The 11,059-nt window shown below is 42.4% G+C and overlaps 1 protein-coding gene across 1 annotated transcript in view; it reads right to left on the bottom strand.

The window, feature by feature from the left end:
• Positions 1-339: 339 nt before the first annotated feature.
• The window catches only part of LOC126189018 (odorant receptor 43a-like), a 146,822-nt gene continuing 136,102 nt past the window's right edge, over positions 340-11,059 (bottom strand). Inside the window, exons 7-8 of the mRNA XM_049930883.1 lie at positions 2,022-2,177; positions 340-399 (exon numbers count right to left, since the gene is read on the bottom strand). Coding sequence (XP_049786840.1) covers positions 340-399; positions 2,022-2,177 — 216 coding nt within the window. The remainder of the gene's footprint in view (positions 400-2,021; positions 2,178-11,059) is intronic.

The following is an 11,059-nucleotide window of genomic DNA, read 5'->3' as shown; positions in this document are numbered from 1 at the left end:
GTCCCCATCATGTGTCTTGATCATCGAATCATTTCGCACCACCGGGCGCTGATTACTGCGCAGTTGAACTTCCCACAAACCAAACATCATCATCATTTCACACCATCTAGATGAGGTAGAGTTGAGGAACAGACCAGCGAAGCCAAAGATAATGTTAATAATTTGCAGAATAATTTTAAATTCTCAGTTTAATAGTTTCCGATGCATTTTTAAAGAGTTATATCTTGATTATACATTATACTAAACTTCCTCAACATCAGTAATCTACACTGTTTGAACAAATTACAAATTTGATGATTTTATTGGAATTCTGTCAGTGTCTGTTACGTCGATAATTCTTCATAGATTGCTGTAGATATGATAAGGCATGTTCAACAGCCCGTACGTTCCATTTAGCACCTGTGGAAGGAACAGAGTTACATTATTGTAATTGAAATTATATTTGTTGAAGAGGAGATAAGTATAAAACTATAATCTTACGTTTGTGTGAGCCATGGGGTAACCAGCTAGTGGTAATAAAACAGTTATAAGACACGTTGTCGAAGTTACCTCAACTTTCTGGAAAAACGGGAAGCTTAAAAGTGCACCTCATTGCGCGAATGAAGGAAACAGAAATTTCATACTGTTGCACGGTGAATCCTCACACAAAGATAAAATTTCTGATCAAGTTCTTATAGCCGGCCGCGGTGGCCGTGCAGGTCTAGGCGCTACAGTCCGGAACCGCGGGACTGCTACGGTCGCAGGTTCGAATCCTGTCTTGGGCATGGATGTGTGTGATGTCCTTAGGTTAGTTAGGTTTAAGTAGTTCTAAGTTCTAGGGGTTTATGATGACCTAACATGTTAAGTCCCATAGTGCTCAGAGCCCTTTGAGCCAAGTTCTTATACGTAATAAATCCTATTTCGTACTGAAATTTTAAACGACCGTAGCATGGTGTCGTAATTTTTATCACTCAAAGTCAGTACTTTCACTATCAATTTATTTTTGTTTCAGCAAACACGCATATCGTTGGCAGTGTATGACTCTTGAACGCATTATCCTCTGGATTCTGAATAGTCCCACAGCAAGCGTGTTTATAGAACACGTTATGCAAATTGCGTTCTTTCTGTTTTTGCAGACCACCAATTTATTACTTTTGACCAAAAAGTGTACCAACATTATATTGAAGTCTGAAATTATAACATGTTTTATGAAAATATTACCCGCCACCAGGAACACGCAGCCCCGAAAACCAGATATCCTGGTTTGAAGTCTGCATCAGTTTTGGATATAGATTTGAAATGCAATGTTATAATTTATCTACTCTGTAGTTGCAGGATATCGACGTATTTGTCATGACTATAAACGAAATAATAAAAATTGGGTTGAAATAATAGTTGGTAATGTGTGACCTGTGTTTGCAAATGGATGATTCAGATTCTCGAAAAACTAATGGGCTGACTATATGCCAATGAACGTATTTCCATTTGAATAAAAAAGAATTAATAGAACAGCAATGTGGTCGATCACGTCTACATCATGACGGCAACACTTGGCATATGAGTAGGACAATGCATCTATAAAGACAATTTACGATTCATTAAATAAAACCCAAATGAAATGGAGGATATTCAATGATTTCAGTTCAGTGACATATGCCTTTGATATGACGATAATGAAACCCTGTACAACAACGTAGTGCCTCCCCTGAGAGCTTTGAAGAATTTTTTGGACCATTATAGAATGGAGGAAATTATCTTGTTACTTTGATCGATTTTAGTAGATATATTTTGATGTTAGATTCATCAAGTATAGCCAGTCCCATGAAGCTATTGGTAGTATTTGTAAGGGAGAAGGATGCCTAGGTAATTAGAGACTTACACCGCAGTTTTCAGTGACTGAGCCAGTGTGCTTCTTTCAGTTGATCGAGGAGACTCCACACGTTTAGTAATTATGTTCTCTAGGTTACTGCTCACAACTGCACTGAACGCTTAGCAAGGTGCTATCATCTTCATTCCATTATGGGGGGTGCAACAGTACTAACCTGGACCAGCGTCTGCTTAGACAGCTTGGTCGTCTTGCCCACTGTGATCTCGACAGGTTCCACTGTCGCCGTCATGAAGATGAACAGGCTGCGTCTGAAGCGTACTTCGCACTCTGTGCAGTCACAGTTGAAAGCCGACGGCATTAGTTTCTCGCTCTGAAACACGGACATTTTTCTGAGAGGCCAACAGAGAAGAATTTGTGCGCTATGGAGTGCAATAGTAACCGTGGGAGAAATAATACGAGTACTTTGTCGCTTCACTCGCAGTTAGCAATTATTACCGCAACTGAGTGCTGTCATATATACAGAATTCTTATCCTGATGTCCTAGACTCCGTTATCTTAACTTTACCAAAGTTATCCGCCATCTTTCCAACGCCAAGACAATCGTTTCCTTCTTTTTCGTGTTAGTGCGTCTAGAAACGTGTGATGGTACCATATGAAGTCACCTCATTTGTGTAAAGAACGGGTCAGAAACACATTGATATTTTCGAAAGTGCAACATCTAGAAAAATGATCGAATCAATAGAGGGTCAGAATGTCAAGTTGTCGAACGATTGCAGCTTCAACTGCACCTGTAATGGTGATCGCATAAAAGTATCATGGTAACAGCAATCCAGTAGACAGTACCGTAGAGCGCCTTTTGGGACAAGAGCCTGTTGCATTACATAACATGAACTCAGTTCCTTTCCGCTGAAGGAAAACTATACAAAAACCTTTGCATTATGCAATTATTACCCAATATCCCGTCTCCAACCATATTTTAGCGGCAATATGCTGTATATGATGACGAATTTGCAAGCCTTTTTCGAATAACGACTGTTAACTCTCACATGTCGCACATCATACTTGTCTCGATATTGTTGCATCATCAACTTTTCGTCGCGATTCTCAAGATGTCAGTGTTACTGCAGGAATTCTCATTCACCAGGAATACATCTTCGATCTCTTAGGTTTCAAGTCGCTATGTATAGGTTCTTGCTTTATTACAGGCAACAGGGATTACTTGTGGTGTCCGATGAGAGATCCTATTCTGGAGCATTACTACGCTCCAGTGAGCTGCGACATGCATAGACATTTGTATATCCTTCGGCCTTCTCACACTGAAAGCATCCTCATAGAAACTACCAAAGGCTGGCAACGATGGAACTGCGCAGAGTCTGAAGCATAATTCCTTCAATAACCAATTACAAGCCGAACAATGTCTTTCTGACTCGAAACTTACATTTATGTAGGTATAGACCATTAGCTGAGAACTGCTGACTTAAGGCTACATTCCAGCTTTATTTCCAGCTGTGGACCTTGGGAATGGTCCATGTGTCCACGAGGATACAATATTGTTACATATGAGGATTTCTGTCTTCATAATGTCCACACGATGGATTAAATTAAACTTCTTTCGAAAGCGTATCTTTATATGGATTACCCGCTCGCTTGTCGTAAGTAGCAAAGGGGGAATAGTCACGGTTATTTTAACTATCCTAGCATTGGATTCTGTCAGTCTCAAACATATGTCTGTCATTTAACGTCATGTGTCCCCTTTTTCCATCCAAAAGAGTCTATACTGAGAAGAACATTCGCAACACACTGGGCCTGTGTTTTAGGCTCGAATTCGGACTCCATTCATTTAGAGCTGTGCTCGATCGCGTTCAGATCTGGCGGTGTTGGGAGTCCAGCACATCAACTGGAACTCACCACTGTGTTCCTCGAACCTCTCCATCACACTCCTTGCCTTGTGACATGGCGCGTTACTGCGCGATCGCTACGGTCGCAGGTTCTAATTCCGCCATGTGCATGGATGTGTGTGACGCCTTTAGGTTAGTTAGGTTCAAGAAGTTCTAAGTTCTATGGGACTGATGACCTCTGATGTTAAGTCCCACAGTGATTAGAGCCATTTGAACATGGCGCTTTATCTTCTTGAAAAATGACACTGTCGTCGATAACTGGTGTACGTGGTCTACAACCTGTGTACGATACTCCTTGGCCAACTTAGTGCCTTACACGAGCTCCACTGGACCCATGGATGCCGATGTGAATGTTCCCAAGAGCACAATGGAGCCGCCGCCAGCTTGTCTCCGTCACGCAGTACAGGTGTGAATTAGCTGTTCCCCTGGAAGACGACAGTTCGCGCGCTCCCATCGGCATGAAGAAGGTATCGGGATTCATCAGACCGTGCAACGCTCTGCCATCGCGCGAACTTCCAGTGCCGATCGTCACGTGCACTTTTCAGTAGTAGTTGCCGATGTCGTGGCGTCAACATTGGCACATGCATGCGTCGTCGGCTGCGGAGGCCCGTCGTTAGGAGTGTTCGTTGTGCCGTATGTTCACACTTTTACTCTGCCCAGTATTAAAATCTGATGTTAGTTCCACGACAGTTTACCGCCTGTCCTGTTTTACCAGTCTGCCCAGTTTACGATGTCCGACATCTGTAATGAGGGGTGATACACCAACCCCACGACGTCAGGACGTGGTTTCACCTTGGTTACGCCACGTGTTGAAGACACTCACCGTAGCTCCTCGAACACATGACAAGTCGTGTAGCTTCCGAGATGCTCGTGCCGCGCGTCATGGGCCATCACAATCTGCCCTCGGTTGAATTCAGACGGATGACACGCCTTCGCAATTTCACACATGGACAGCACGCTCATTGATACTCTAAGCACTGTGCGTGTCTCTGCCTAGCAGTCATTCCGTGCCAGGTAACGCTGCTATCGTCTGGACGTATTTACATCGATAGCAGGTCGGTAGTCATAATGTTCTGGCTGATATGAATACTTCGTACGTTGTAAAATTAGAATTGTGATGTTATGAAACAAATTAAGTTGGTTGGTTGGTTGGTTGGTTGGTTTGAGGAAGGAGACCAGACAGCGCGGTCATCGGTCTCATCGGATTAGGGAAGGATTGGAAAGGAAGTCGGCCGTGCCCTTTCAGAGGAACCATCCCGGCATTTGCCTGGAGTGATTTAGGGAAATCACGGAAAACCTAAATCAGGATGGCCGGACGCGGGATTGAACCGTCGTCCTGCCGAATGCGAGTCCAGTGTCTAACCACTGCGCCACCCCGCTCGGTAAACAAATTAAGTAACATTACTTTTGCAAGATATCACCCATAATCAACTTACGTTTGTAGAGGAATTTTGTTGAGATCCTTGAGATATGCAACAGCTTTTTTTTCTCAGAGGGCTATCGCTCCTATGAAAAACGTACTTCCCACTGTGCAGTATACGTGTGGTCTTAAATTACTAAACATAACCCAAGTGAAAAACGTCCGAACAGCGTTGGAGGCCCAACAGCTGAGTTTGTCAGTCTCCAATTCATTGTCCGCAGCTCGTGGTCGTGCGGTAGCGTTCTCGCTTGCCACGCCCGGGTTCCCGGGTTCGATTCCCGGCGGGGTCAATGATTTTCACTGCCTCGTGATGACTGGGTGTTGTGTGATGTCCTTAGGTTAGTTAGGTTTAAGTAGTTCTAAGTTCTAGGGGACTGATGACCGTAGATGTTAAGTCCCATAGTGCTCAGAGCCATTTGAACCATTTTTCCAATTCATTCCCCAGCACGGAAGCAGTATACCCAGTCTGTATGTGTATAGCGTAAATTCTGTGTGTTAGAGAGAGAAAGTGTTTTAAATGTTTGCTTAGCGTGTATTTGATGTGGAACTTCACCTGTCGAATTGTAGGAAACTGCCTAAATACCACTCGGGAGTGGCTGGCACACGGACCCTTCGTCGTTAATCCAACAGGTGCATTCGAGCCGAGGTACGATGAAGAAACGTGTTTGACTTGAAAACGAACACGCCAATGACGAGTACAGGTGAAGTATTAAGACGTATGTCATTATTATCCGTTTTGAGACAGTACCGCTCTTTTGATAAATAAATCTGTAAGTTCTCAGGAACAAATTGCGTTGTATCTGAAGTATCAGAAGGATAGTAAAAACGATTTTTATTATATTTGTAAAACTAAACAACATTTATGAATGTGCGAAGAACAAAAAATATAAAATTGTAGTAAATAAGAGGTTGGTCAACTACGTTTTAAAAAGTGGTACGATAGGAATACAGAAGAGCTGTTGGTAATCTTCACTCTCTATATTGTACATCTAAAATGCAGTGACAGATAATAATCAGAATATGAATGACAAGGATTGGAATATGGAACAAAAGTTAAGCAGAAAGGTTTAGAACTATGAACGCTTATAATTGAAGGATATTTTGTATGAAGTAAAGCTGTACTCTAACGACGAACAGTACGTGTTTTGGGGGATGTAGCTGACATCAGATGTAGCAGGCTATCTGTCTGCCTCAGGATGAAAAAAGAGTGTTTTCCCAAAGCTAGCAGCTGCGTCCAGTTTTCCAGTCACATGCAATCGCTGGCTAGGGAACAAAGGATGTTTGTCTATGAATTTTTGTTCACAATCGTAGCAGCGTTCTGTTTCTCAAAAACCGCATGAAGCCTGCTTAAACCGAAAGAAGGCAAGTTATAACTTGCACATGCATGAGCTGCGCATACTTGCTGGTATGGTATTCTGAGTTCGTATTGGTCTTCTGCAAAACAGAGGATGGAGTCTGAAGTTATATAAACCCCAACCCCACCAGAATCATCATCAGTCTTCGACAGTGCTTAGTTGTGTCTGTGTGATTCTCACAATATAAAATGGCAGCCAGTAGTGATGCCGGCAACAGTGATGATGGAAAACGGCCAAACTTGAGGCAGTTCTCTTGTACGTGTTTATATAAAAAAATTATGAGTTCAAATTGCGACAGTTATAAAATTTCATAGCAAAGTATTGAAATTTTTCGAGACTGAGATATATTTTGGAAACAAGTGGCAATAAAAGTTCTTTTTCTTGCTACTGCAGCATTCATTCCCGAAATGTAAGCTGAATTAGGAGGTCAGCTGCAAGCTGAAAGTCGACAGCTACTCGACCAGATTGTGACAATATCATGTAAGTACATCTCAGAATTCTGTATGTGATAGTTTACATGTTTAGAAAATATCTCTTGAAGTATTCAAATCGTAGCAAGTGCTCATACCATTTCTACTGTTGCTCTAGCATTATAACAGCAACAGCTGGCAGCTGAAAGTCGCCTGCAAGCCGAAGATGTTCTGCTACCATCAATAAGTACGTCTCCAAATTCTGTGTGATAGTTTACTTGTTCAGGAAACAGCTCTTTATGCACTGAAATCGTACCAAGTACTTATAAAATTTTTGATCTGGCTGTTGCAGGATTAGAGTGGCAGCTGATGATCATTGAGCGTCAGCTGGAAAGTAAAATGCAGCAAGAGCGTACGTACCCTTGCAATATATTGTCGTTCGGCATTTCTTTTTCATCGTACACTTTTGGGTGAGGCATGTATTCTTCAATGTTGTAGATATTGCTATGGATCAAGGGAAGGATGAGTATCTAGCATCGGTATACGTCGAGAATGATTACCAGGAGTCATCACTTACATCTGCACATTTTTTTCGTAGTTATGTATAATCATTATCTCGCTGGAGACAAATATAGTACAGATTTTTTTGTTCTTGTTGTTTTTTGTAATCAGTGCCTTGTTGTAGATGACTTCCGTGAGATGGATCGATGGCTCCACAAAAACAGTTCCAGGGAGGGTGAAATACCGGAGTGTTGCTGAAAGGCCGAGCCATTTCGCCCTTTTTGAAGAGAAGGACAGGAGAGCTAGCAGAAAAATCAACGGAATTGTTCAATCCTGGGAACCAGAGTGTAAAAGGTGATTGTAATGCAACCGTCATCGTTACAGCATATAATTACTATTCAGGAGTGTTGATGTACTTAAATGTTGTTTTGTGAATTTTAATTCCTAAGGGACCAAACTACTGAGGTCTTCGGTCAAATGTTATTTCTGTACAGCATATATTTAAAAAATCCTTAGCATTGTACTTAATTTTTTCTATTATTCGTGTGTCCTAGCCACACTGCCTTTCCATATCAGAAGATGATAAAACATTATACAATGATGCTGTTAACTGTCATATTTATGAGCTGCTGTTAGATAGAAAAACTGAAACCACCGTAGATTTTATTGTCTTCTTACAAGGAACTAGCGCAGTGCAGCTCACAACGCCTGCAATTTAAAGTATCAGTTGCCACGACTTATACCCGATTTCTTCCATAATTTAACTGGGTATGAAACTCACTTTCTCGTTGAGCAATTGAGTCATTTCGGCTAGAGAAAAACGAATGACGCAACAAGTTACACTCCGCTTCCTCGACACGCTATGTTTTATGCAGACACCTCCAGAAACTTGCTGAAACTCTACCTCGAGAGGGTTAAGCACATCACCCGATCTGCATCCCCTGATTAGGGAAAGCTTCAGCTAGGAAAGGAGTTTCCCTTTATGAGTGTCTGCATATTAAGGCGAAACTCAATGAAACCAATCTACCCAACATATCTGCACTTACCAGCACCCTCACAGGCGATGCCATAACTAGTGTAGAGTGTAAGTATGAAGTTAATATCTGGCGGGAATTCAGCATTGCCAGTCTGGGTGAATACACAAGACTGTACCTGGACGCCAACGTACGGCCGGCCACGGTGGCCGAGCGGTTCTAGGCGCTTTAGTCCGGAACCGCGCTGCTGCTACGGTCGCAGGTTCGAATCCTGCCTAGGCCATGGATGTGTGTGATGTCCTTAGGTTAGTAGGTTTAGGTAGCTCTAAGTCTAGGGGATTGATGACCTCAGATGTTAAATCCCATGGTGCTTAGAGCCATTTGAACCATTTTTGTTTCTCTGCCTCGTGATGGCTGGGTGTTGTGTGCTGTCCTTAGGTTAGTTAGGTTTAAGTAGTTCTTAGTTCTAGGGGACTGATGACCATAGATGTTAAGTCCCATAGTGCTCAGAGCCATTTGAACCATTTTTGAAGCCAACGTACGCCTGCTTGTGGCTGCTTTTGAAAATTTCTGGAGTGTATGACTGGCCGGGTGTTCTCTGGTCCCCACCTTTTATTACACGTCACCTGGGTTGTCTTTGTACGCAATTCTCAAGGAAACGAAGCGCAGCCTCGAATGTTTGCTTTTGACTGATGCTGATATACTTTATTTCTTTGAGTGTGACATCCATGGTAGATTTCGCCAGTGTGCCCATAGACAGGCTAAGGCAAACAATTCGCTGATGGTTGCTGGATTCTACGCATGTCTCTATTCAAGTTATATTCAACATTTGGATGTGAATAACTTTTACGGGCACGCTATGATGCAGCCACAGCCTGTTGATTGGTTTCAGTGGGTGGCAGAAAACGAATTGGAGGGATTAGATGGAAAAATATTGGACATGGCGGCTGATTCTCAAGTAGGGTACGTGGTAGAGGCAGACCTTATATACCCTGTTACTATGCATGAAATGACAAGCGACTTGCTGTTATGTCCAGAGTAATATGATCCTTGAGGAAGCGCTACCCCTAAACTGATGACCATTGTTGGACACAAGCAGAGGTAGACAGAATCTCAGCTTAGGGATGGAGCCAGGTAAAATCACATCGACTATCTCCTTCAGTCAGTGCCCCTCATTGACGGAGTATACTAAATTAAATACCGAAGAGAGGGCAGGCGTGACTAGTCATTTCGAAAAAGATTTTTATAAATTAATGAATAATTCCACTGTCGTAAATCCATGCAAAAGGTAAGAAAAGAATGCGATATTTTGATTAGAACCGTATGGGATGGGTGTTGGAGTGTAAGAAAGTGCATCGCCAGACCAACTCTTAAGCGAGTCAAGATTATCAACGTGAAAATATGTCGAAGGTTTCAGTAGAGTTTGCGAAACCTGTCTATTTGGGCATGATCTCCAAACTCCACATGTAGCGCTCCCACTAAGAGTTTGCTAAAAATCCTTTCGTGGAACCAAAGTTACTTTCTATAGATACAGGTAGTTTCATCTATTGGGTGAAGAACTGTGAACGATGTGAAGGAGTCAGGTGTCATGGTAGTGAATTCGACACATCAGGATATGCAACCGACAATCCTTACGATATCGTTCTTCAGAACAAGAAGGTTATTGGCTTAATGAAATATGAGGTGGATGGATTGTCGATTGTGGAGTTTGCGGGTCTAAGAACCAAAATGTATGCAAACTGTACAATAGATGAAGCCACGCAGAGACGGGCTTAGGGCGTGCGACATGCGGCACCACGTGTCCGAGGTCAAAGACTACTCGCAATGCCTGTAAGGTGGTGTTCGTGGTGTTCTGCAGCAACCTCTGAATTCAGTACAGCAAGTTAGTATTCGCTGGCGTGCTCACGAGCTGTACGCTGTACTGCAGTGTGCAATCTAAAGTCGGAGTGGCACCTCATGACAATAAAAGAGCAATTTGTGATGACGGGATCGAAATCCTCCCATGCTCACACTATTTACTTGAAGCACGAGAGTAGGTAGGTTACAACTACGGTGTGAATGAAAGAGAGAGGAGTGACTGGCTGAGTAGAGAGCTTATGCTGAATAGTATGGCTCAGTTATTATAGTGTAAAAATTTTGTGTGTGAGAAGTAGGGTGTACCTGCATGTTACACTCAACATGGATTGTATTAAGTGGGAGAACATCTACTGCCTGATCAGATTTGTGAAATTTACTGGGATTTGTCTGTAAAAGCTGTCGCTTTGTGAAACCCAGCAATGGATCTACTGAACCCTTCTGCTTAAAGTCAATCGATGCATTCACCGTCCTTTCTCAGATTTAAGTGTACTGATGTTTGCATAGGGCTCAATCCCTTTCCCAGACTGTTTTAAAACTTCATTTAAATCATCAATATCGTATGCACCAGGTTCAATTTTCACAATTTCATTTTTACCATTAATTTCCAACTGCAGCTTATTGTTAGGATCTGTGGAATTTGGGATGGTGTTGTATGTGTCCAGTGCAGTCAGCACGATAGTCCGATCTCCAACGCTTAAATCAACTGGTGGAAAGTAATTCGCACATAATACAAACGACCGTTCTTTTAAAGTCAGAGTGTATGACATTGCATCCCAATATCAACTGGTGAATGAATGTTTAATACTTGTCGTTTTATATATTTCGTAAACGTCAGGA

Source organism: Schistocerca cancellata, chromosome 1, assembly GCF_023864275.1.
Source record: "Schistocerca cancellata isolate TAMUIC-IGC-003103 chromosome 1, iqSchCanc2.1, whole genome shotgun sequence".
NCBI lineage: Eukaryota > Metazoa > Arthropoda > Insecta > Orthoptera > Acrididae > Schistocerca > Schistocerca cancellata.
Note: the sequence above shows the minus strand (reverse complement) of the source record. Positions and strands in the feature narration are given on the sequence as shown.